Source organism: Cervus elaphus, chromosome 10, assembly GCF_910594005.1.
Source record: "Cervus elaphus chromosome 10, mCerEla1.1, whole genome shotgun sequence".
NCBI lineage: Eukaryota > Metazoa > Chordata > Mammalia > Artiodactyla > Cervidae > Cervus > Cervus elaphus.
This window is the reverse complement of record NC_057824.1, coordinates 50,451,200-50,475,796: the sequence shown is the minus strand read 5'-3', so window position 1 is coordinate 50,475,796 and position 24,597 is coordinate 50,451,200. Positions and strand designations below refer to the sequence as shown.

The following is a 24,597-nucleotide window of genomic DNA, read 5'->3' as shown; positions in this document are numbered from 1 at the left end:
CATAATGAGATACTATTAAACTTAATACAATAGCTAAAATAAAAACCTGACAATACAAAATGCTGACTCAGATATAGAGGAACTATAAATTTCACAGATAGCTGGAGGAAATGCATAAAATTAAATGTATATTTATCATATGAGCCAATAATCCCACTGCTAGCTGTTACCAAAGAAATATATGTCCACACAAATTCCTGTATACAAATATTTATAGCAGCTTTGTTCATAATAGTAAAAAAATAAAAAAAACAAAATGTCTATCAACTGAAGAACTGAAAAACTAATTGATACACATCCATACAATGGAACATTACTCACTATTAAACTACTGATACATATGATAATATGGACAGATTGCAAAAGCATTATGCTAAGAGAAAAAAGCCAAATACATGACATTCTGGAAAAGACAAAACCATCAGTAATACAAGAGAAGGACTGACAACAAAGCCATGAAAGATCTTTTGGGGATGAAGGATATGTTTTATATCTTGATTGTAGGGGTGATTTCACAGTTGTATACCTCTGTCAAGACTCAACCATACACCAAACCATACACCATAAGGGGTGAATATTACTAGAAGTAAATCAAATCTCAATAAAGCTGAATTTTTTTAAACAGAAAATAATAGCAAAAATAAACAGAAACTGTGACTTCCCTGGTCGTTCAGTGGTTAAGAATCCGCCTTGTAATGCAGGAGACCTGCGTTTGATCCCTGGTTAGGGAACTACAACCCCACAATCTCTATGGCACTGCCAAAAAAAACCCCCAATGCAGCCAACAAACAAAAAACAGGCAAGGAAGAGCACATAGGCACATAGATGGCGAGAAACTGAACCTGAAAGGGGCTTTGCCTACAAGAAGCAAGGCAGCAGCAGTAGACAAGGTGACAGACTGGAGTATAAAACTAAGAGTGTTAAGAGCACTATTTTAAAAAATTGATGGTAATTCATAGAAATATATTTTACATCATTATCCTGCATATGCCTATATTCATGTAACAAACAAATGTCAAAAAGCAATATTTAACTATATAGGAAAATGAAACCTAGTAAATTCTAATCATCTTATTAATACTTAAATACAATACACAAAGAATACCTATGAAAGTACAAAAACTTGAGTTCATAAAGATTGTATTTAATGTGATGGGTGTGCTTGCCTGTTCATCAGTTCGTTCCAGTCAGGCACACACGAAGATAAGGCCACACGCATGTCAGGTGCGCTATTAAGCCTGTTTCTTTTTTTTGTTTTTAATCGTGTCAAGATCGAAAATCCTAGTTCACACAAATAGGTAGATGTGAATGGTAATAATAGCAATATACTCTTTCTACTTAGCAGTGGAAATTCCTCTTTAATCTTAATCCAGAATGCTGATAAACTTAATGTCTTATAATAATTCCTCAGCGTGAATGACGAACTGAGCTGCAATAATTCATTCTCTTCTTCAGGCACCAAGTTTAAGTCAATGATCGATTCTGGGGTTTGAAAAGCAAATGGATCTTTTATCCAGATATTGTCCTTTAATGATGCAAATTTCTCGTCTGGAAAGTAATGATGAAAGGTTTGAGACAAAGAAGTGAGATGTATTAATATCTCTGATTTTATTTCCTTTAAGCATTCTTCATTAATAATGTTCTCTTCAATGTGTTGCAACAATGTAGGGAACATATAGTAGCTAGGATGATTACTTTTAAGTCTAGTTTGCCACAACAATAACATCTTTTGGAATCCTCAAATGTGTTCAAGATACTGAAATATATCATTGTTTTTCCCTTGTAGTTTCAAACTTAATTCATTTAAAATGCCAAAAATATCACTTAAATATGACAATTTTGTTACCCAAACATCATCTTCAAAAATATGTGCCAAATTAGATTGCTTTTCAATGAGAAAGATGTAAATCTCATGCCTGAGTTCATATACTCTGCTCAATACTTTTCCTTGAGACAACCAACGAACTTCTGTATGAAGCAGTAAGTGGGTGTGGGTCTTGCCGATCTCTGAACAAAATATTTCAAGAAGTCGGCTATTCATTGAGCTTCCTTTACTAAAATTAACAATTTTCACTGCATTTTTCAATACGTCCATTAGGCTTGGCGGAATTTCTTTGGATACTAAAGCTTCTCGGTGAATAAAACAATGATTCCGAAGAGCGTTGTTGCGGGTGGCTTCTAACAATTTTTCAAGAAGTCTGCTATGTTTCCCAGCCATATTTGCTGCTCCATCACTTGAGATTCCTTTACAGTTTCTCCAGTTTAATTTATATTGACCAACAACGCACTTTTCTAATTCAGTGAATACATCTAATCCGGTTACCTGTGAACTTAAATTTAAACAGCACAACAGATCTTCTATAAAATCATCTTGCCACACATATCTGACGTACACCAAGAGTGTGGGACCACTTGCAGTATCAGTGCTCTCATCAAGTTGGATTGCAAAATCGATACCAGACTGTAGCCGTGTCATAAGCATTGTTTCTAAATGTTTTGCAATAGTACAGATTCGACGAGATATTGTAATATCACTAAGAGGTATAGTTCTTAATTTGTCAGCTGATTTATCGTCAAAGATGGTACGTACCATATCCATACATGCTGGGAGAATAATTTTTTTAGCAGCTGTGTGAGCCATTTTCTCTTTTGCTACTCGATACGCCACTAAATATGATGATAACAAGGCTCTCTCATTCATAGTTGTGGAACGACTAGGAAATTGGGGTGATAACTATGTTACTTCTTTCTGTTGGAAAATGGTCTTCTTCATCGTCTTCCTCTTCCTCCTCCACTTTTACTATCACTATGCCTTCCGTGTCTCGGGTAGCCTGAGGAGACAAATCTGCAGCTTTCCTGGATTCAGCAGTCATTGTTCCGGTTGAAAGAACTGGCTCATTAATCCAAACAGGGTCTGTCTGCAGGACTTCCCTTTTTGTCCTATATGTTTTATGAGCTCCGTTTTGGGTATCCTGCAGGTTGAAAAATTTAGTAGCAGTATTAAAAGGTAATATTGTATTGCTATGGGGCTTACACCTCATCTGTGAAGACAGTTCATGAAATCCAATGGTGTGACATGTCAATGCTGAATAACTGTCATTCATGTCAGCTGTGTACCAGACAGTTTCGGTACCTTGCATACATAGCTCATTTAATTCTCATGGAAACCTAATGAAGCACACAGTTATTATTCCTATTTTAAAAGCTAAGAAAGATTAAATAATGTGTCTAACAACATAGTGTAGTGGATCCAGTACTCAACCCAAGTCTGAAGCTCAGGCTCCTGACTATGCTGCTACACTGCCATCTAGTCAGTTACAAAGTGATCGCCGAAGTTTGGTGTTCAAGACCACCACTGGAGCACCGAGGAAAAAAACGAAAATATTTATTTTTAAAGAAGTATCAAAACCCATTTAAGCTTTCCTGATAGTCATCTTATAGCATTTATATTTTCTGTCATCATTTGTGTTGCTGCTCTTCATCTTCCAACTATTATATTTTCTTTGTTCACTTTCTTTCAGTTTTAGTGATCTATCATCTGAAAAATCTTATTTCAGGTATTTTAAGATCAAGGGAAAGAAATCTTGGTTTTTGAGATAGGATCAAAGATTTAAAAGTGGGGTATGTGGAATAACACATTCCTAGAGGCCTTCTCTCCCAGTGAATCAAAATGAAGACTATAAGCAAGGGAAACTCAAAAGATACAGGGCTGAGATCAGGACCTGGTCAGGCCTTCCTGGAGTGTTTTCTTGCTCATATTCTAGGCAAGAAGCAGTAGAAAGACTAGGCTTTATTTTGCATTTCTTGAAGTTGCCCTTAACATAGTTACTTGCAACCAGGAGATATTTTTTAAAATACTTGTTTAAATGAATATAATGTCAACATTTTTTGCCCGTTTGTAGAATGTTCAACAAATTCATTATAGGCATGGCATTTCAATACTTGGAAGGGCTTGTCATTTAGAAATTAAGAGATGCCATTATATTGTCAGGTTATTTACGAAATACCTGAGTAAGAACAGGAGGAATGTTAACAGCAGCACAGGTTTAAAATAGAAAAATAAATTATGTGTCCATGGTAAGTTATTTATGTCTCCCACCACAGTGTGTAACCAACCTATTTCTCCAAAAATATTAAGGTTTCAGTGATTTGCTTACCATGTATTCTCCATAACTTATTTATTGATTGCAAATGATCTGTTTAGCACAGGCCTGTATAAGTGTTTTCTTTGGGCCTCTGCCACTTAACAGTGTCTCTCATTAGTAACAGTGACTTTGTGCATAGTGGCGGTGCTTCAGGAAATGGAGATGGGGCATTAGGTTTGGTCAAGCTGGATTTTTCAGTTAATTTCCCTTTATCAATGAATGTCCAGTTGGGTGGGCCCTTGGAGACTGTTTTACTTAGGATCAATTCCAGGTTTTGTGTTTGTCGAAGAGCATCCTGCAAAACAGTGGCAGAGAGAGGCTGGTGGTGACCAGTCTTCAAGTGACCCAACGCATTTTCCACTGCACCACCACAAACTCTCTTCACTACTCAGCCCTCCAGGTCAAGCACATTTTCCTCCCACAATTGAAAAATTCACCTGGTGTTCTATCAGAAATCACTCCTTTAAAAAAACCCTTCAGAAACGGAAAGGAAGAGCGTGAAGTGTATGTAACCTTTTCCTGTTGCACTCGAATCACTTTATTCACTAGGCGTCAAACATTCTTTAATCACCGCCATTCACGGTGGTGGATTTGAGGGTGAGCGTATGATCTGTAAACACAAGGCTTAACAAACTTGTCCGCTAAACAACAAAACAAAATGTGGATCTTGGTAGCCTCTGGGGTCTTCCTCATTTTACATCTGGAGATCACCAGGAAAAAAAAGCCCTCACCAGAAGGAAAGGAAATGGGGTAAGCCCGGGAGCACAGAAATTAGACTAGAGTCATTGGTCCCCGACCCCTCGGGGGGTGAAAACCAAGGACGAGGATGGGGCACGCAGGCTGCCGCCTCTCGGACCCAGAGGTATCTCATCCCAATCCAGAAACCAAGGATCCGCGGCTGTCTCTGCAGGGAGACGGCGCTTTCTGCGGCGGAGGCTGGAACCAAGGACAGGGACACGACCCTCCACCCCGTTCGGAGACGGGCGTGGTGAGCGGGATCGCGGAACACGGTTTTACACGTCCACCTGCGTCCCCGCCCCTCCGCCCCGGCCGGACCCGCGTCTCACCGTGAACCCCGGAGAAGCCTGGGGTGCTGGGATAGAAAAGGGAGGTGACTCTGGGGATCAAAGGGCAGTGGACCTGTTCCCCGTCCCTCTGTTCGCCAGAACCCAGAGTGTCACAAAAACCGGACGTGCGTCAACACCCGCCTTCCGGGTCTGCGCTGCGCCTTGGGGGGTGCGGGGGTGGTCCTCGCTAGGAAAGCCGGAGGACTTTGGTTCGTGCTCCCCAATTCATGGTTCGGGCTTCGGGGATGTCTTTTCTTAGCTCAGCTTCTTCCGGTGGGGAAAACGGGGGTTAAATTTCACTCTGTACTTCCTGTTCAGGAACTTACACAATTCTACTTTTTCTTATTGATGGCAGGTATCGTAATAATTCTAGGTATTATCAAACAATAGTGATTGTGTGTCTGTGTCTATGGCAGAGGAACTGAGGCAAAAATGTAGATAGAAGATCAAAGTGAAGTTAAGGATGCACTGTGGTTTCACAAAACCAAAGTGGTTGCCTCTCTGGGTACCCTGATTGGGTATTGCTGCTTGAATGGTCGTGTGGCAAAAGGTTGCCTGCCAGAGCAGTAAACAAAAGAAGTTGTGGCCAGCAAACCTGCAGCCACAGCAGCGACCCCAACTTCACCCTGAGGGGATTTGGGATCAGCAAAAAGTTAAGGTGGCCTCGGAAAGTTAAGGTGCATATCAAAGTAGTGATTTCAAGGAGCCCAGACTCCTGCATCTTCTCACATATAGAAGGGCACTAAAATCATTAATGTGAGATGTCTGGTTTTCTTTAATTAACAGTAGTCTTTTGATGTTCTGGCTACCTGATTTTTGTTGCAAAGTCCTACATAATCTGGCTTCTTCCTAACATCTTTAGAGCAGTCCCTCAGAGTCACCTGAGAGGCTGTTTTCCAGGCTTTAGGTTCCCAGTTTTGTCCATCAAATGAAACATAAATCTCAACTTTTAAGTTGTGCATTTTTTTTCAGTCAATGGTATTTTCAAATATTTGTTCATTGGGGAGCAATTTTTCTTTCCAATACTAAATAGTTATAAGATTCTGAGCTTGGCTAATGTATCCAGGGAGTTTTCTGAGTGATAATAGTGGAATTACAATTTGAGGCATTTTGGCTGTCAAATGCAATCACAGTAATTACACCTTTTACTGTTCACCTTATACTATTTTTATTTGGCTGCTCCAAATTTTAGTTGCAGCTCTTGGGATCTTTAGTTGTGCCATTTGAACTTTTGGCTGTGGTATGTGAGATCTAGTTCCCTGACCAGGAATCAAACCCAGGCATCCTGCATTGGAAGCGAGGAGTCTTAACCACTGTGAAGAAGGAATTCATAGGGCCTGAACTCCATCTCAGGCCTGTCCGTGCTGGCTGTGCTCGACTGCCTCTCCAGTGGACTCTGAACTCCCTGCTTAGTGCCTGTGAGGACGACAATGGAAGGATAAGACCCCCTCCAGACAGAGGAATCCTGAAGATCACATCCAGGCTACTCATTGCCTAACAGGAAGCATACCGTAATCACACCTGTCTCCGGACAGGTCATAAACTTTTTTCGTATCTGTCAAGATGTCATCACAGGCTTATCGATTATTAACTGGTTGGAATGTAACTGCGGGCTTATTGACTATTGACTGTTTAAGACACGTACACATGGGGCAGGTGGTAGGTTAAGACACGTACACATGGGGTAGGTGGTGGGTTAAGACACGTACACATGGGGTAGGTGGTGGGTTTAGACACGTACGCATGGGGTATAAAAGATTTTCACAAATGCTGGACGGGGTCCTTGGCTAAGAGGAGACTCTGCCTTGGGCCTGCCGGCGTAATAAAGTGCACTCCACTATCTGCATTGTCCTTCTGAGTGAGTCTGTTTCCCGGAAAGCGTGGCTATAACAACTGGACCACTAAGGAAGTCCTTAAGTGCTAGTATTTTGTAACACACATTCCATTATGAACCCTGTAACTGATAGGCCTGTGTAGAACACTGATTACCTCACTTTTCTCCACATCTAAGACCCCTGCTTCTTTATCCCATAAAAATCTCACGCCCCTCACCTACAGGGAGGTAGATCTGAGATTTGTTCTCCTATGTCCTCACTCAGCTGTCTTGTGAATAAACTCTCTGCTGCAAATCTCACTTTCTCAGTGTTTGACTTGTTGCCCATTGGGCAAACGACCTAGTTCTTACTAAGCTGTTAATGACAAGCAGGAAGTAATGTGTCATCTATTGTCTCAGGGATCTCAATAGGAACAGCAGACATCAACAGGAGGTATAGTTCTGTTCAACACACAAAAAGTTTTCAACTGGAGCTGTCCAACAAGCAATTGACTAAGCAGTGCTTTATTTTTTTTTTTCAAAAACAGCAAATTTCCTATCTGTGATGCTGACTTCATTGTGACAAATACTGTAGGCTAGAAAGACTATGTCATAGAAAGAAGTTGTTTTAGATCCCTGAGATACTCAAGGTGGAAAGGAAGGGAAGGCATATGAGTTTCCCAGAGGCTCATGTAGTTTGAAAGGGCACGGAGACTGTCACACTTGATTTTTCTTATTTTTAATTGGAAATGTCAAACAGCATTAAATGGTAATATTTGATTTGTGAGCCTAAACAAAGGAAAAGTATCTAAAGTCCCCTTCAAATCACTGTTTATTTTCTTTAGGAAATTTGCCAGTTCCTGGAGGACCTAGCTCAACCACAGGACATCACATTCCCTAAGGATCCAGGAGATCACAATGCCCCAAGGGCTTTTGTGCCAGCCCTGGGACTGCCTGTTCACATGCTCCTGCTCTATCCATCCTTGCTTCTGCACAGCCCTTTGCATCAGGAACACAACACTTTTCCAGTCTCTCTCTCCCACTCCAGCTTGCTCAGTGCCCCTACCTTCCCCCAAGAATCGTGTTATGTTTCAATCCTAGGATTTTCTGAGGTCCTCACATTACCGAAGCGCCTTCAACACTGGCTTTAATCAGAGTGGTTTGTACCCTTGAGCTAGTTCCCGACCCGCTGATTCATGGAAGTCGGACCACTAGGTCGGCCATTCGTCCTCATTCCTCCTACCCACCCACCCCCAAACAAAGGGCCACCACCCTGCGATGAGTCTTGAGTGTTGGCTGGAGCCAGGGATGGGCCAGCGGGGGCGCCTTCCCAAATCCGGGTCGGCTGCGATCACTATCGGTGTATTGGCTAGAGTGGCCAGTCAGGGTCAGCAGGAGGGTGAGACCGGCAGCAGGACATGGTAAAAGCCTCGGAAACGAGCCTCGGTTTCCTAGGGCCCTCATCCGGGGCCCTCATCCGGGGCCCTCATCCGGGGCCCTCATCCGGGGCCCTCATCCGGGGCCCGCCCTGCCCCCGCCGTCGGGCTCCGCCTCCGGAAGTGCCAGTGAGAAGCGCAGCCTCCGAGCGGTCTAGAGAGACCCCTCAAAACCCTGGGGCAGGTTGGAGAGCACGGGTGTCCGCGACGCGATAGCCGCCCGGCCAGCCCCTCCACCCTGGTGAGTCCCCGGAAGCCGTCCTGAGGTCGCGTTGGGTCGGCGCCTTGTTTAGCCTCCTGGGGAGGAGCAGGAGTCTCCTGGCTCCGGCTGACGGCGGTTCCCGTCCCCAGAAGCGCGCAGGGCCGGGGTACGACAACCCGTTTCTCTTCAGTCAGGGTTCGCCCCGACGCCCGGCTGACGGAGGGCCCGGCCATCAGGACCCAGTGATCGTGGCCTGCTGTGAGATGGGTTTCCGGGGCCCGCTTCGCCCTTTGGGGACCGTTTCTTGACAGAGCAGAGAAGTGGGAGGAGGGTAGCGCCGGGCGAGGCCTCCTGAGGGCAGGGCGTGAGGGCCCTTTCTGAGGGTGTGGAAGAGGGACGGGGCCCTACCGCGTCCTTGGGTGTGAAGGACAACCAGTCCGACCTGTTTGAGTCTCAGCCCTTCCCTGGGTTACTGTCAGGGTCGTGGGAAGAGGCCTGCCCACCTAGTCTGAGTTATCAAAGGGTCTGACCCCTAAAGTGGAATTTAGTCTTCAGTCAGGGCTTCTCTTGTGGCTCAGCTGGTAAAGAATCCGCCTGCAATGCGGGAGACCTGGGTTCAGTCCCTGGGTTGGGAAGATCCCCTGGAGAAGGGAAAGGTTACCCACTCCAGTGTTCTGGCCTGGAGAATCCCATTGTAGTCCACGGGGTCGCAAAGAGTCGGACACGACTGAGCGACTTTCACTCACTCACTCACTCACTCAGGGCCACTCAGTAATTCAGAATGGGCTGACAGAGTGTTTACCAAGTAATTCCTTAGGGTCCTGCTTTAAAAAATAACGAGTAATAATGCATTTCTCTAGAATTAATGTGTTTCTCTGGGTACACACTTGATCCTTGAAAGAAGTTTGTAAATTTCAGGTATTTTGAATTTCTACAGAAATCTCTACGCTATTAAATTGTCTTGTCTTTATTTTTAAAAATTCCACAAGTTCAGAATTAGTGGAGTTCAAATAAACCTGCAAACTTGGACCATATGACACGGTTCTTAAATATCTGAAAGTGAATGATGTCAACTTTTTTTCCTGCTCTATATTTAGGTGGTTAATTGTTATTAACTATTTTCACTGTGTCTGCAGTGTCTAAGATACTTTGTTAAGTCCTGAGGGTGTCAAATGATGGGCTATTTTAACTTGTTATAATAAATTTCTCCTCATTTCACTCCACAGTGATGGTCATTGTCCTCCAGAACAGGGATGGAGGAGATATCAGCCCAGGAAGCAGCAGAATCTCCAGTGGTCCAGTTTCAGTCCTTGGAGACCAACTCTGACGGTCTGTCCCCAGAGCCTCGGTTCTTGCAGGACACCGACATGGAACAGGGACTCACTGGGGGTAAGGCAGAGAGAACACTTCCATCCAGGAGAATGGGAGTGTAGAGGGGCTCCTGGGCCTGGGATGAGAGAGGCCAGGGGCTTCAATGAGAGGATGGCCCCTAGAGGGAGGTCTAGAAGGGAGGGACGGATGTGGCTCAATTCAGTCCTGATCAGGGCCCCTCTGTGGAGGTCAGCCTGTCTTTCTTTAATAGGCAGAGTGGTCTTCACTCACTCTATTTAGGCTTTTTTCTTTCATATAATTTTCACTTCATCCCAGGTACCACATTCAGAATAAGTTAGAAGAAATGCTGCTTTTGCCGCCCCTCACAGTCCTTGCCTCGCTTTCACTTCCTCTTAGGTTTAGGGTCTGTCTCTACCCCTGTTCCTTTAACTTAGTTTCTTCCCTCCTTGACCTTTTGTGCTTTACCAGCTGCCATTATGTTGCAACTGCAGTGTTTTTGACTGCTCTAATTTTGATCAAGAAAGCAACCATTTAATTCCTTGGTTAAGCCCAGGGCTTGGAGCAATGTATACATATCACATACAGACTGTAAAATAACATTTTTATGTGTTACAGAGATAGATTGATCTGTCTTGTACTCCCTTTGTTTTGTATGAAGTTTGTCTGAGATTCACTTGTGGCCAACTGCAGTGCCTGAAGTAACCTATGTGTCAGGAACACCAACCGAATGCCATGGTCTTTTGAGTGCTGTGGGGCATTATTCGAGTGTAGAAAGGATTATGAGGAAACAGATGACCATTCCTTACTTATTCTTGGGGGCTTTACACACTGGTTGCAGAGACGGTGCTCATTCTCAAAAGTTTACAGAGCAGTGTCTGGGAGAGGGTCAGAAGTCTACTAAATAACCATGGCCTTGGATGAATCACTGCAAACCTTTATGCTTGGCTTTGCCCATCTGCAAAACAGGTAACGGTGCTCACTTTTTTGACATGACATTTATGTCATGACATGGGGATATAGTGCAATATGAGATTTCATAATAAAATCCTGAATCATGGGTCTAAACATGTGGAAGGAGGGTGTGCAGGTGTTGAAATGGTGCAGGACAAACTCAATATCCGATAAACATGCGTTGGTTTTACTGTAATGTCAATGTGAAGAAGGGTCCCACTGACTCTCTTTTGTGAGGGCGCCCTGGGAAGGGCTGCCCTCACTCTTGGCTCCTTTCTCCTCCCTCAGCTCCACCTGTTCCCCAGGTGTCTTCTCTTCCCCACGAGGGAAGCCCAGGAGACCAGGCAGCTGCGCTCATGACAGCCAGGTACCAGGTGAGCTGAGGAACCCTCTGCTTTTCCTCAGGGACTATTGCTGCTGATTGAATGTGGCCCTGTTCCTCATCCCATCCATAAGCCTTGCCTGGAGATCTTTTTTTAGTAGCAGATCCCAGGTTGGGTGCTTGTCATCCTCAGAGACCTGGACTTGACAGAAACCACCTTTCCGTCTCCCCAATACCACCAGTAAACACTGTTCCTTTATCCTTGGTGCTATCATGGGTGCTTATTAGATGTTAAAGCGTTGTGGAACCTATTCCCAAGATGCTCCTCTGTTCTCCCTCCTTTCCAACGTAAATGCACACTGCAGACCCTCTGTGTCATCTTTGTTCTCTGGCCGTGATGCTGTGGTGGCCGCCTTCGCCAGAGCAGCCAGGCTGTGTTATTTCAGGAATTTGTGACATTCGAGGATGTGGCTGTGCACCTTACTCGAGAGGAATGGGGATGCCTGGACCCTGTTCAGAGGGCTCTCTACAGAGAAGTGATGTTAGAGAATTATGGGAACCTGGTCTCACTGGGTAAGGATTGCCTTTCTTATTATTCAGTTTACCTATTAGGGTTTCTTTATTTCCTTGTTTTTGAGTAGGTGTGAGGTCTCTGAGTGTGGCTCAATTTCCAGGTCTTAGAACCTCTTGAGTCCTCAATCTTTAAGGTCATCTCCTCTGGGAGTGGGTTTCCTTTGGGTATGTCAAGAGGAGAGATTCTACTCCTTATCCTCAGTTAATGTTTCCTGCTTTTGTGGGGCATCTGTTCCCTGTTACTAAAGGGAAACTTGCTGGTGCTTTGCAAGTTCTCAATTTCCCTATCTTTCGCTTTTTTATGAGAGGGACTCTAGGGCCTCCTACCCACAACCAGACACTTTTCTTCCTGGTAATTCTGTGCCCCTGTATCTGAGAGTTTCCCATTTTTCTTGGAAGAAGAAATGCCTTTTTTTTTTTAAGATAGGCTAAAATCTTCGTTGAGTAATCCCTCATCTCTTAAGATCCCTAAATTCATCTGCAAGCAGGCAGAATTTCAGAGACTTGATCTCAAGGCATGACTCACTGCCAGTACATTTCAGTGAGTCAACCCGACAGTAATCCTGCTTCACCCGAGCAGTAGCAGTCTCACACTTAGACCGAGTCTCCTTTGTCATTTGGATGGTGCAGTTGGCAGCTGAGATGAGGCAACTTGTAATGCTCTAGAGAAGCATCAGGGGGAGCTGCCAGCACCCGCCTTGGTGTGAACATTGCTCCTTTTCCTCTTTCTTTTTTGGCCTGTCTCTGCTGCTCTTTGTTATGTATGTACTTAACCACACTTTTTCTTTTCTTTCTCTTTTTTTCTTTTTTGCTTTGCCTGTGCTGGTGGCATCCAGGGTGTTGTTTTGTCTCCTTGATTAATTCTTGTCTGTGGGGAGGCAGCCTGCCCACTGGGAAGGTTTGTAGTGTGTTTTCCATTCCTGGCTCTTTGATCTTTGTAGGCATACTTCTCCGCCTTCCCACCACCCGGATTCATAGTGTGAATTCCTGCCCGGCCCTGAGTCATACCCGGGCAAGTGCTTTCTCTGGAGAAACACTTGCCATCCTTTCAGCAGGAATCTCCAGGAGATGGCCCAGGTGTCGGCTTCCCATCGATAGTGCTCGTCCCCGCTCGGAAACTCCTTTTCCACAATTGTGAGATCTTACACTTGATTGATGGAGTAGATGTTTCCCAGGAGGCTACCACTGTGTAAAATTGCAGCTCCTCAAATGACCTTTGATAAATTTCCAAGGGCCAAGGATGCCCTCCATTGCAACCAGAATTTTGAACCTTGAATTTTGAGTTCATTCAGAAGCCGTGGTTGGTGGTCATCGACTTGTGTTCTCAGAAACCGCAGAGTTCGACTCCAGCTCTTCAGTTATGACCTTTCCATGTTATACTGTGGAACACATGCTGTGTGCCCCTCCTTTTCCATAGTGAACACAAACTGCCCCATCTGTTGCCTGAATCTCCTGAGACCCCTGGGCCTTCCTCATGTTTAACATTCTAGTCTTTTCCTTCCTTTAAATCCCTGTGACCCGCTCCAGGGTTCTGTTTCGTCTCCTTTATTCTTTACGGTGTTGTATAGATTGATGCATTTATATAATCTTCCTGGATCCAGTGTTCCTTAGCTCTTCCTTGATGGAGGGGAAATGGGAGGGCAAAAGAATTCAGTTTATTTCAGGCTATTAAATCCAATGTATATTTAACAGCTTGTAAATTACAAAGTGATATGTAATTGTAAATTACTGTTAATTTTACCTAATAATTACATAATTTCCAACAGTTTACCTGTCTACTTTTTGAAGTAAAGCATCTTCTTAGCACTTTATTCAGCCTAATAACACAGCTTACTATTAGGCTGAATTTGATCCCATTTCCTCTGTCATCTCTGCACATGTACAGGACACGTTTGTACACTCACACACGCTGGGCACAATGACATACAAGAAACCCTACTACTCAACTTGCTCTTTGACCAAGTGCCTCTCCATAGTAATTATTTTTGACAGTCTTTGGGAAGTCATTTTCATATTTGGGGGTTCAGCAAACTACACCTGTAGTTAGTTTAATGTTTGGCATTGTAAAATAAGCACTTTATAACTGAGCCTCTGACTTAGCAGCTGTAGGTTCCAATTCATATCTTTTTCCCGTGACAGTACCTCTGAGCTGTATTTGTCACAGGTATCAGGGCCTTGGTCTTTTGGTTAAGTGCTTCCACTACATAGTAATAAATATGCAGAGTAGGGACAGAATAATAAAATAGTAGGCAAAAATTTTCGTTACTTGACCTTAAAAAGAAGCATATACTATTGACAGTGAGTGAATTACTGGCTTGGGAGTCATGCTCAAAGGGAAATTATCTGTGACTTAGTGCTGGAGATTAAGATCAGGAAAAAGACCTGGATTGTCTTTCACATGGGGCAGTGTGGCAGATGCCTTCTTAGATGACAGCATTAGAGACCTGCTTACCAAGACTGCTGGGTGATGAGTGAGCTGGTGAATCGGGAGTGTTTGGCACAGAGCCCTTCCTTTTTGAAGTCAGTGTCAGGAGGAGAGAAATGATTTTGTGTAGAGTGTTTCTCACTGCCACAGCTGTTTATTGACACTAGGTACTTTATGTACCTCTCACTTAATCCTTACTGTAACTCTTTGAGCAGATGGTATTCTGTTTTATACCTGAGGTGATTGAGGCTAAGAGAAGTTAAAGTGATCCACGCAGGGTCAAAGCTAGGTTAGGGGCTCAGATATGACTCTGAAGCCCATGCTTTTTCACTGTTTTATACCTTAGGACAGTCAGTTCAACCACATGTGGTGTTTTGTATATTTTTATGGCTCAGTATTCTGATGATAATTTAAAATAGGCACAATAAATTGGACAGACAGGCGTGAGTTTATACATTTTGGGAGCAGAAAGGGCATGCATTCAAGAAAAAGTAAAATTGTTAAAGGATACATTCCATCCTAAATAGATATCTACACAAGAATGGAGAGATTTTGTGTCTTTGTTAAGGATCAGGAAGAGAAGCATGAAGCTTTCAGATGGCTAAAATCTTAGCATAACACAGGTACAGGCAACAAACAATGAGGTGAATTTTAAGTGTTATTTTTAAAGATCAGGTGAAGTTAAAAACTAGAAAACTGTCAAGGTTGCAGTTTAAAAAATCAAGATGTTTTAATAAAAAATAATTTTAGATAGGAAAAATTTAAAGCAAATGCATATTTTGAAAGCATAGATTTTTGACTTAAATCTAGGAAAAAAGCATTCAGGCCAGTGGTAAGAAAACCTGCTTTAGTGCTCTCTGTGACTCTTATAGATTGGAAAGAATATTAACTGTGAGGTCAGTTTACCTGTGATGGAGCAGATTATTTAAACAGATTATAATGATTTTTTTCATCTATAAAACATGAAAAATAATGTCTGCTTTCTGAGTTGTGCCAAGGATTAAATTAGTTTATGTATGTAAGTCCAGGGCTAGTGGTAGTTACTTAATTTTTTTTTTTTTGGAAAGGACAGTAAGAGAATGAGCTATGGATCAGATTTCTTAATAGAAACAAATTTCAGGAGAGTGTTCAAATTATTTCATTATAATGGAATTTTCTCAAATTGAATATTGCTCAGACTATGCTCAGTGGTTTGGATTTTTATTATACAGAGATTTTCATTTCTTTGACACTAAATGTTCTCTTACATCCCTTTTAGTTAAGAGTCATGGTTCTCAGTCTGCTGGAGCCTGACTCTGCATGTATCGTTCTAATTGCGGGTCCTCTGTCCTCCTCACTGTTTCCACCTTCTGCTCGCTTGTCACTGTGTTGGCCTTCTGTTCTCTCTCTGTGCGTATTTGAGGAAGGGGTAGATAACTAGCAGATTATTTAAAGGCCAGTTTCTGAAATAAGAGTGTCTGAGCCCTAGCTTCGCTAGTTATCATGACCTTGGGTGAGTTACTTAACCTCTCTGAATCTTAGTTTTCCCGTTTGTAAAATTGGCACAGTAATAGTTCCTATCTCTTGAAGGTGTGGTGAGTATTGAGTGAGTGAAAGTTTATAAGGTTCTTGGAATGACACTTTGCACCTACCAAAGCTTAGTGAATCTTAGCTTAATATTTTGATAATACAAGTGACTTTTAACTTTAAGCCTGTATGTTGAATCCTGTTCTCTCTTCTAAATTGCAGTCTTGTATCTCTCACTGCTGGGCATTCTCTCTTATACCTTCCTACATAAAGGTGTTTACTTTAAACATAGGTCTAAAATCAAACCCCTAATTCCACATGAAGACGATCTTTTTCATTGTGCGTATGTGATTTAAGTGTAGATACAGAGTAAAGAGGGGCTTCCCTGGTGGCTCTAATGGTAAAGAATCTGCCTGCAATGCAGGAGACCTGGATTTGATCCCTGGATCAGGAAGATCCCGTGGAGAAGGAAATGGCAACCCACTCCAGTATTCTTGCCTGTAGCCCTGGCGGGCTACAGTCCATGGGGTCGCAAAGAGTCAAACACAACTAAGCAACTAAAGCTTTCACATTTCACTTCAAAGAGTAAGTAACGAAAATTAATTTTGATTATCAAATACTTAGAAATATCTTAATAAATATCTATTAAAAGTTGCCAATTGTGTTATCAGAATTTTGAGCAGGGTAGTTGCCTCTTCATGCCCCCCCCCCCACCTTTTTTTTAAACTTGAAAAAACTATTAGATTTGACATAGAGGATCTTAACTAAATTAATAAGTGTCCAGAAAGAGAATTGACTCTATTTATGCCCAAGAGAATTCAGAAACACAGTAAATGCCTTTCTTATATCTATTCTGGTCTCCCTGCTCATAGACTCTCACATGGAATCTCATAGGACAGCTATTGGTTTATCATAGTTTTCAGGCCCACCACCCTTTTTAAAACCTTGATTATCTGTTGACACCTAGGCACAAAATTAGCAGTCAGTGAGTAGCTCTTAAGTAAATGAGTCAAAAGAAGTGCACGATACAATGTACATGGTCCCTGCTATCAAAGTTTATAAATCAAATAGGAATGATAATACCAAGAAACAGTTTTTAAAAGTCTATAAAACTCCATTATATAAAGATGTGTCAGGATAGGAGGGGGCTTCCCCGGTAGCTCAACTGGTAAAGAATCTGCCTGTAAGGCAGGAGACCCTGGTTTGATTCCTGGGTGGGGAAGTTCCCCTGGAGAAGGGATAGGCTACCCACTCTAGTATTCTTGCTTGGAGAATCCCCATGGACAGAGGAGCCTGGCGGGCTACAGTCCGTGGGGTCTCAAAGGATCGGACACAACTGAGCGACTAAGCACAGCACAGCACAGGATAGGAACAAATAATACTTTCTGTAGACATTCAGTAAGTGAAGAGAAAGGCTTTTGGAGATGAGGGGCTTGAGTGAGACCTTGCATGTGTGCTACTAGAAGCTTTGTGGGCTGAGTACATGTAAAAACTGCCCCTTTGATACTGTATTAGTTCTCCCCTCAGAAGCAGACTGCCTCTTGCTTTTGCTTTAAAAGAGACTAGATCTTAGCAGTCCATTATGCAAGCCAGAGAAAGACTATTTTATGTGAAAATGCACTTTTATTGCACTTTCCTCACTACATAATATTATAGTAAGTTGTTCTGTCTCTGCAATTAGAGTGTAAGGTCCTTGAGAGGATGGACTGTATCTGCTTGGGCTCTTACTTCCTACATACTTTGCATATAGGAGGCACCCCATAAACACTTGTTGAACAAGAGTTCTCCTAAGGGGTAAGGATGTGTCATATTATTACTTGTTTCCTCATATGCCCTAAAATGAATTATTTCCTGAAATTGATCCTTGCAGTATTTATTCAGTCTTCACTGATTTTGTTGCTACAATTTAGCTCACCATACAACAGGTGCCTGAGAATTGACCTTCCTGTAGTCCAGCAGAGTCATATTTCGACAACCTTCAGTTTGACCAGGTCTAATACTTATAGATCGGGTCTGATACAAAGATTGATCTATAAGCAATAGGTAAAGAGTAAGAATGATAATTTCTGTGAAGACAGGTACACACTCCTGCACAAATTCCCTGGTCTGAATATGTTTAAATGAATATTTTTAACTGAGTATGTTTAAATGCTCCTTAGCTTGCCCCTTAGCATACCTCTTTCTAGAGCACAAACATGCATTCTGTGTTGAAGGTCTTTGGCTTTCTCACTTTCCAGGCCTTCCTAATGTCTTCTAAGAATTTACTCTCTCTCCATTAACCACTAATTAAGAGAAAAATGTAGTATCTGGGGATAAATTGCCACATCCCATTTCCTTCTCTGTGAGCAGGATTTCCACTTTTCAAGCCTGATGGGATCTCCCAGCTGGAACAAGATCTACAAGTCTTTGATCTGGAAACTAAGAATAGAGGAGTCTTAAGCGATGACTGCTCAGGTGAGTAGGCAGAATCAATCAGATGAACTAGTTGGGAAGTAGAGTCTAGGTGTTGAGCCAAGCTGTAGCTGCTTTGGAAGTCAGTGAAGAGCTCTGTCTATATCCCTGAACAAAGAGCTCTTTCCTTTCCCCTTTTTTATTGATGAACTCTTTACAGTTATTTTGTTCCTTATCCATAAGATGTAGTAGGTCCCTATTCAAGTTACTTATCTATAATTCTGTTGAACTGGTTCCCTGTTGTCTCTGTTGAAACACCTTAATTGGTTATCTCCTTACTTTGCTGAACCTGCCCTCTGTTTCTATCACACCCTGAACCACTTGGATCCTGCCTCACTGCTCCTATTCATGCCCGTACATCTGCTGTTGAGATTTTGTGCCTGTGTTTCAAAGTAAATAAACTTCTCTTACCCTGGTAGACTGTAGATTATTTAGTTTTCTCCTCTAAGTTTTCTTTTTCTAAGCACAGGGTACAGATTATATTTGCATTTTCTATTTATATATTGAATCAGATGGAGAGACCAGAGAAGAGAACAAGCTGTTGATTCCTAAGCAGAAAATTCCAGAAGAAGTACATTCATACAGAGTGAGAGTAGGAAGATTCAAAAAGGATATTGCCCAAGTTCCTGAGACTAGAGAAGTGTATAAGCCTGAGGACAGATTAGAAAGGCTTCAGGAAATTCTAAGAAAATTTCTCTTCCTGGAGAGAGAGTTTAGGCAAATAACAATCAGTAAGAAAACCTTCACCAGTGAGAAGAACAGTGAATGTAATGAACTTGAAAAAAGCTTCAGTCTGGATTCTACTCTTGATACAGATCAGAGAGTTCTTAGAATACAGAATGTTGATGACATTGATAAGTATGATGTGAGCCTCAACCAGCATTCAGCTGGTAAACAGGAACACATAAATCTAACGCAGGATTTTCACAGTAATGATTATAAAGACAGTTTAATGGAACTCTCCCACCTTAGTAACTGTGAGAGCATTCCTACCACTGAGAAATCTTACAAATGTGATGCATGTGAGAAAATCTTCCATCAGAGCTCAGCCCTTTCTAGACATCAGAGAATTCATACTAGAGAGAAACCCTACAAATGTAAAGAATGTGAAAAATCTTTCAGTCAGAGTTCAAGTCTTAGTCGACATAAAAGAATACACACTAGAGAAAAACCCTATAAATGTGAAGCATCTGATAAATCCTGTGAGGCGTCTGACAAATCTTGTAATCAGAGCTCAGACATACTTCAGCATAAGAGGGTTCACACTAGAGCAAAATCTTATAAATGTAGCAGTTGTGAAAGGGTCTTCAGTCGTAGTGTACACCTCACTCAACATCAGAGAGTTCATAGAGAGATGCCTTGTAAGTGTACTGTGTGTGGCAGTGATTTCTGTCACACCTCACACCTAGCTGAACATCAGAAGGTCCATGATGAAGAGAAGTCCTATGAATACAATAACTGTGGGTTGACCTTTATTAAACATCAAGGAATTCGTCCCAGAGAAAAGCCCTATACGTGTAATGAATGTGGAAAAGACTTCAGATTGAATTCTCATCTTATTCAGCATCAAAGAATTCACACAGAGAAACCGCATGAATCTAGTGAAAGTGGAAAAGCTTTCAGTCAAACCGCATGCCTTATTCAGCATCACAAAGTTCATAGGAAAGAGAAATCCTATGAGTGTAATGATTATGAGGATAATTTCAGCCATAGCTCAGATCTTGTCCTGCAACAGGAAGTCCTCACCAGAGAAAATGCCTTTGATTGTGATGCATGGGAAAAGAGCCTCAGTCAGAGAGCGCGCCTTGTCCACCATCAAGGAATTCATACCAAAGAGAAACCTTATGAATGTAATGAACGTGGGGAGACATTTAATCAAGTTCAGGCCTCATTCAACATATGAGATGTCACACCAGGGAGACATCATGTGTGTCCTGAATGTGGTAAAGCCTTCAGTCCCAGCTCAACCTTCATTCAGCATCGAGGAATTCATACCAGAGAGAAACCTGAATGTGACAAACTTTGGAAAGTTATTAGTGTTGCACTCTTGACACCTGCAAACCCATACCAATGAGAAAACCTACAAATACATTGAATGTGATAGATGCTTCATGCTATTTTCATACCTTAGTATCATTGGAGAATTCATACTGGAATAAAATTCCATTGCTATAATGAATGTGAAAAAGCCTTCAGTCAAAGAAACTACCTTGTTGAGCATCAAATTCATTTCATGCTGAATACCTATGAATGTAATAAATGTGTATGTGTGGGAGGATTCAGCCATATTTCCAGCCCTCATTCAGCAGCAAAGAATCCATACCCAAGGGAAGTCCTTTGGGTATAGGAAATGTGACAAGTCTTTCAGTAGGAGTTCAAGTCCTTTTTCATCATCAGAATGTCCACACCAGACTGGAGTCTGATATAATGCAAGTGGAAACATTTAGCACCATATTCAGCTTTATTCAATATCAAAATATTGAAGGGGAAATTATTATTATTATTTGTGTATAAAATAGTTAATACATAGTCCCAGTCTTTTTCCCTGCAGAAGACTCTAGTCAGAGGAGTGATTTGGTGAATGCAGTGCTGTTTTCTCATGGCATTCTTTTATTTAATAGGTGTTATACTTTATTTTTGGAACTTTATTTTATAAATATACTTTATTTATGGAACTCAAGCTATTTTTATTTTAATGTGGCCTATAAACATTTTTATTTTTCCTGAAATTGGTTTTTATTGCCCAATAAATGCTTCCCTGATCCATTAATACACCAACGTTAAAACAATAACTTCTGGAAAGTTTCTCTCATTTAGCTTTTTCTACTGTTCTCAGCCAAAGTTCTCTCCAAAGCAGACTCTTAGGCCTGCTCTTTTCCAAGGATCCTATTCCTTTCCAGCCACAGCATTTGGGTTCCTGTTGGTTTCTCCATTCTCTTAAGCACCTTCAATGATGGTTTCCTAGTTCTAAGCTTTAAGCCAGTGGTATGCCATCCCTACTTACTTTTTAGGTGTCTTCTTTCCAAAGCAAAATATCTTTAAAAGAAATGGGTTTTCACACTCTTGTCTGTTCATGAGTATGAAGGATTCTGTTTCCCCTGAGTCTGTGGCAAGAAGCTAAACATTTTCAAGTGACGCCCAAGTTCTTAGCTGTGTTAGCATTCACAGCCTTCTGAGAGAGATGAGAAAGACAGTAGAAGCTGACAATACTGGTGGTAGCCTAGCTATATTCAGTGTCTATTCTGCATGTCTAAGTTCAGGATGATTTATGTCCATTAAAGGCCAGCAGAACACTCAAGTCTGCCTTTGATAGGGCAAAACATAAAGAACGTATGTTAAGAGATCAGAGATCTTCATAAAGGAATACTGCCTTCCTTCAGATATTGTGGTTTTTGTGTAGCATCTCGAGAGTATTTCAAGAATGGCAGAAAAGCCTGTAAACATTTAACTGTTACAGTTGCTTCATTATCTGTTTGGAATTGTTTACATATCGTATATATATTGCATTTTACAAGAGTCTACAGGCCATATAAAAACCTTTTTCTTTTGATTGATGAAACTGATCACAGACGTCGGCTCCACAGATCATGGTCACTGTCATAACAGTTAGCAAGAGTTGATGATTCTTCAGATAATGTCAAAGTATTTGATTGTATTTTCCCATCTTAAGCATCATAACATTTTATGAATAAGGCAAGGGTTATTTAAAACTCTAGTTGTTGTTCCAGCGATTGAGTTCACCTGTTAAAATACTTACTAGGGATCCTCAACAAGTAATACAAAAATGCATTGCTTACTTTGTAAGCCTCTTCTGCCTAATAAGCTTTAGGGTAGTTCTACCACCGTGTTTTACCTTTTAGCCATCAGCAAGCATAGGATCTCATCTGGACAAGGTAGGGACCAAAATGAATTGATCTAAATGTAAAAGTATATGAAAAAAAATGCATGTTTTTTTTCTTTCCTATCTATGAACATGTATACCCTACTAATAGAGACCACCAGTAGTCACCTCTGGTGATTATGAAACAGCAGGTTGAGTAATCTCAAATAGCAGGAAATGTAAAAATCACATGTGTTTGGTTTAGGAATGTGCTTTTTGTACTTCCACTTGAATAAAGGTGTGTTTGATACTCTGAGAATCTGTTTCAAATAAAATCTGAAGTCCTCAGCCCAAAGTACTTGGGAATCTTAGAATCACCTTCCTGTCTGCAACTCAATTCTTTCCAGAAAGCTGACTCACAGCAGGAGTAGGTCACTCCTTCCTGCAGGTACAGTGCTTGGTCCTCCACAGAACTCTGGAATAAAGTCTGAATGTTTACAACTTTAAAGGGCTACTTGACTGGGATGCTGTTGGCACATGAAGTAAATGGGTTGAGTAGAGTTAGGCAGAATGTGTTTTTTCAATAAAACATTTCAAAAAATGAGAAACCAGATCAGCACAACATTGTAAATCAACTCAACTTCAATAAAAAATTCTTTTAAAATGAGGAATCAAAATAATCCTTGAGGACAAGTAACTTGTCCATTTAAGCTTGTTGATATTTAATTGGTCCAATATAATATGTGCTCTTAGTCTTTTTAGTCTTGAAGACAGGGAAGGAAGAGAAGAAATCTAATAGTTGGGACACCTAATTTTGTCTCTTCACCTGCTTGTGTACACATCTATGTATATATGCACATATTTGAATAATCCTCACAACTCTTTAAGGGAAGAAACTGTTTAACAGAGACACTGAAGTATAGAGAGTTTGAGAAGAACCTATAGGATCACACAGCAAGCTCAAAGTCAGGGATGTTTGACTCTAAAGCCTTCCATCATCTTGATGTTGGTGTCTGACGTATGAACTCGGAGAAGAGACATTTTCTTTGATAGCTCTTCATTCCCTGTTACATACTTAATTTACCATCAGTTGTCAGCTGATCCTAAATGCTCCCAGAGCTCTCCAGGAAGCTGGGAGAAAATACCCCAGTATCTTCTGGAAGCTAGGTAGAACCATCCCTCTCTCACCCACCCCCAATCTTTGTTTGTTTGTTTGTTTTCACCCCCAATCTTTAAAGCAGGTTTAGATGGTTTTGACAAAGTCAGGCCATGGGTTAGATCTCCCAAATTCCCATCTCCTGCTAAGACATCCCCAGTGCCATCAGTAGGTTTATATTTACACTTCTTTGTGCCCCAAATGCACTCACTTTTTTCTGCTAACTAGAACTTACTGATGGATACATATCCTTACCAAAGTTTGTTACCACCTCTGGTTACATTCAGGGGTGGAGCAAAGTGAGCAATGGGAACGTCAAATCTGAGTCCTAGGTTTTCGGCTTGAGCAAGAGTAGTTAGAGGTAGACTGGAGAGATGGAGAGCACTGAGTGTTTTAAGAAGTCCTGCAGAAGAAGGAGTGTGGCATTTTCAAGGCGGTAATAAATGAGCTGTTTGGAGAATGCCTCACCCTAGGAGATATTACATGGGTAACTGAGAATTTAAGAATGAAGTTCAAAGGAAGCCCCTAGCATGTTATCTCAGAAACTGGAATTTCTCACATTCAAAAATATAACCTGGTATGTCCTTTCATTCAGTCAGTCATATAGTTGCCAGACAGTATGTTTAGTGCCAGCCAATGGATACAGTTAACCTAATCAAATGAATTAATCCATTGAGTAAAAAAGATTAGTCAAAGCAATGAGTTTGGAATTAGGCATACCTATGTTTGAACTTTATTAGCTATGACTGGACATTTTCCCTAGCCTTCCTAGTTTTGGCTATACAATGTGGTGAATAATAGCATGAATGTTAAATGAGATAATGTAAAAGCTACTGGTCGTATAGTAAGTGCCCAAAAGTTATTAGTGTAAATAATATCAAACCCACCTTATTAGAGTAGAGATACTTAGCAGAAAATCTAAAAACGAGGGAATGAATGAGCAAGTATTTACCAGTGCAGGACTAGCATTGTCCAGGGAGGGACACCCTGAGCTTCAGTTCAGTTCAGCTCAGTCGTTGAGTCGTGTCTGACTTTGCGACCCATGGACTGCAGCACGCCAGGCTTCCCTGTCCATCACCAACTCCCAGAGTTTACTCAAACTCATGTCCGTTGAATCGGTGATGCCATCCAACCATATCATCCTTTGTTGTCCCCTTCTCCCACCTTCAATCTTTTCCAGCATCAGGGTCTTTTCTAGTGAGTCACTTCTTGACATCAGGTGGCCAAAGTATTGGAGTTTGAGCTTCAGCATCAGTCCTTCCAATGAATATTCAGGACTAATTTCCGTTAGGATGGACTGGTTGGATCTCCTTGCAGTCCAAGGGACTCTCAAGAGTCTTCTGCAACACCACAGTTCAAAAGCATCAATTCTTCGGCGCTCAGCTTTGGAGAACTTAA

General features: G+C 41.6%; 2 protein-coding genes across 11 annotated transcripts; one reads left to right on the top strand and one right to left on the bottom strand.

The window, feature by feature from the left end:
* Positions 1 to 1,128: 1,128 nt before the first annotated feature.
* Positions 1,129 to 5,330, bottom strand: FAM200A (family with sequence similarity 200 member A). Its single transcript, XM_043915209.1, is given in 3 exon segments — positions 1,129 to 2,735; positions 2,737 to 2,972; positions 5,213 to 5,330. Coding segments are annotated over 2 exon segments (1,728 nt in total). The 5' UTR covers positions 2,874 to 2,972; positions 5,213 to 5,330; the 3' UTR covers positions 1,129 to 1,144.
* Positions 5,331 to 8,429: 3,099 nt separating this feature from the next.
* ZNF655 (zinc finger protein 655) lies at positions 8,430 to 22,421 on the top strand. 10 transcript variants are annotated; one of them, XM_043915206.1, is made up of 6 exons: positions 8,430 to 8,702; positions 9,890 to 10,052; positions 11,235 to 11,320; positions 11,715 to 11,841; positions 18,122 to 18,226; positions 19,959 to 20,090. In XM_043915206.1, exons 2-6 carry the CDS (start codon positions 9,917 to 9,919, stop codon positions 19,985 to 19,987), a joined length of 483 nt encoding a protein of 160 aa, XP_043771141.1. In that variant the 5' UTR covers positions 8,430 to 8,702; positions 9,890 to 9,916; the 3' UTR covers positions 19,988 to 20,090. The 10 variants fall into 10 exon arrangements, with proteins under 10 accessions (XP_043771141.1, XP_043771139.1, XP_043771132.1 ...); XM_043915197.1 differs by having other exon boundaries at positions 8,535 to 8,702; positions 18,736 to 22,421; XM_043915198.1 differs by having other exon boundaries at positions 8,692 to 8,829; positions 18,736 to 22,421.
* The last annotated feature ends 2,176 nt before the right edge of the window (positions 22,422 to 24,597 follow it).

Coding starts and splice junctions, on each gene's coding strand:
- ZNF655 (XM_043915197.1), top strand. CDS start 9,917: ATGGAGGAGATATCAGCCCAGGAAGCAGCAGAATCTCCAGTGGTCCAG. Junction 11,321..11,714: donor TCATGACAGCCAGGTACCAG/GTGAGCTGAGGA, acceptor GTGTTATTTCAG/GAATTTGTGACATTCGAGGA. Junction 11,842..18,121: donor TGGGAACCTGGTCTCACTGG/GTAAGGATTGCC, acceptor CTCTGTGAGCAG/GATTTCCACTTTTCAAGCCT.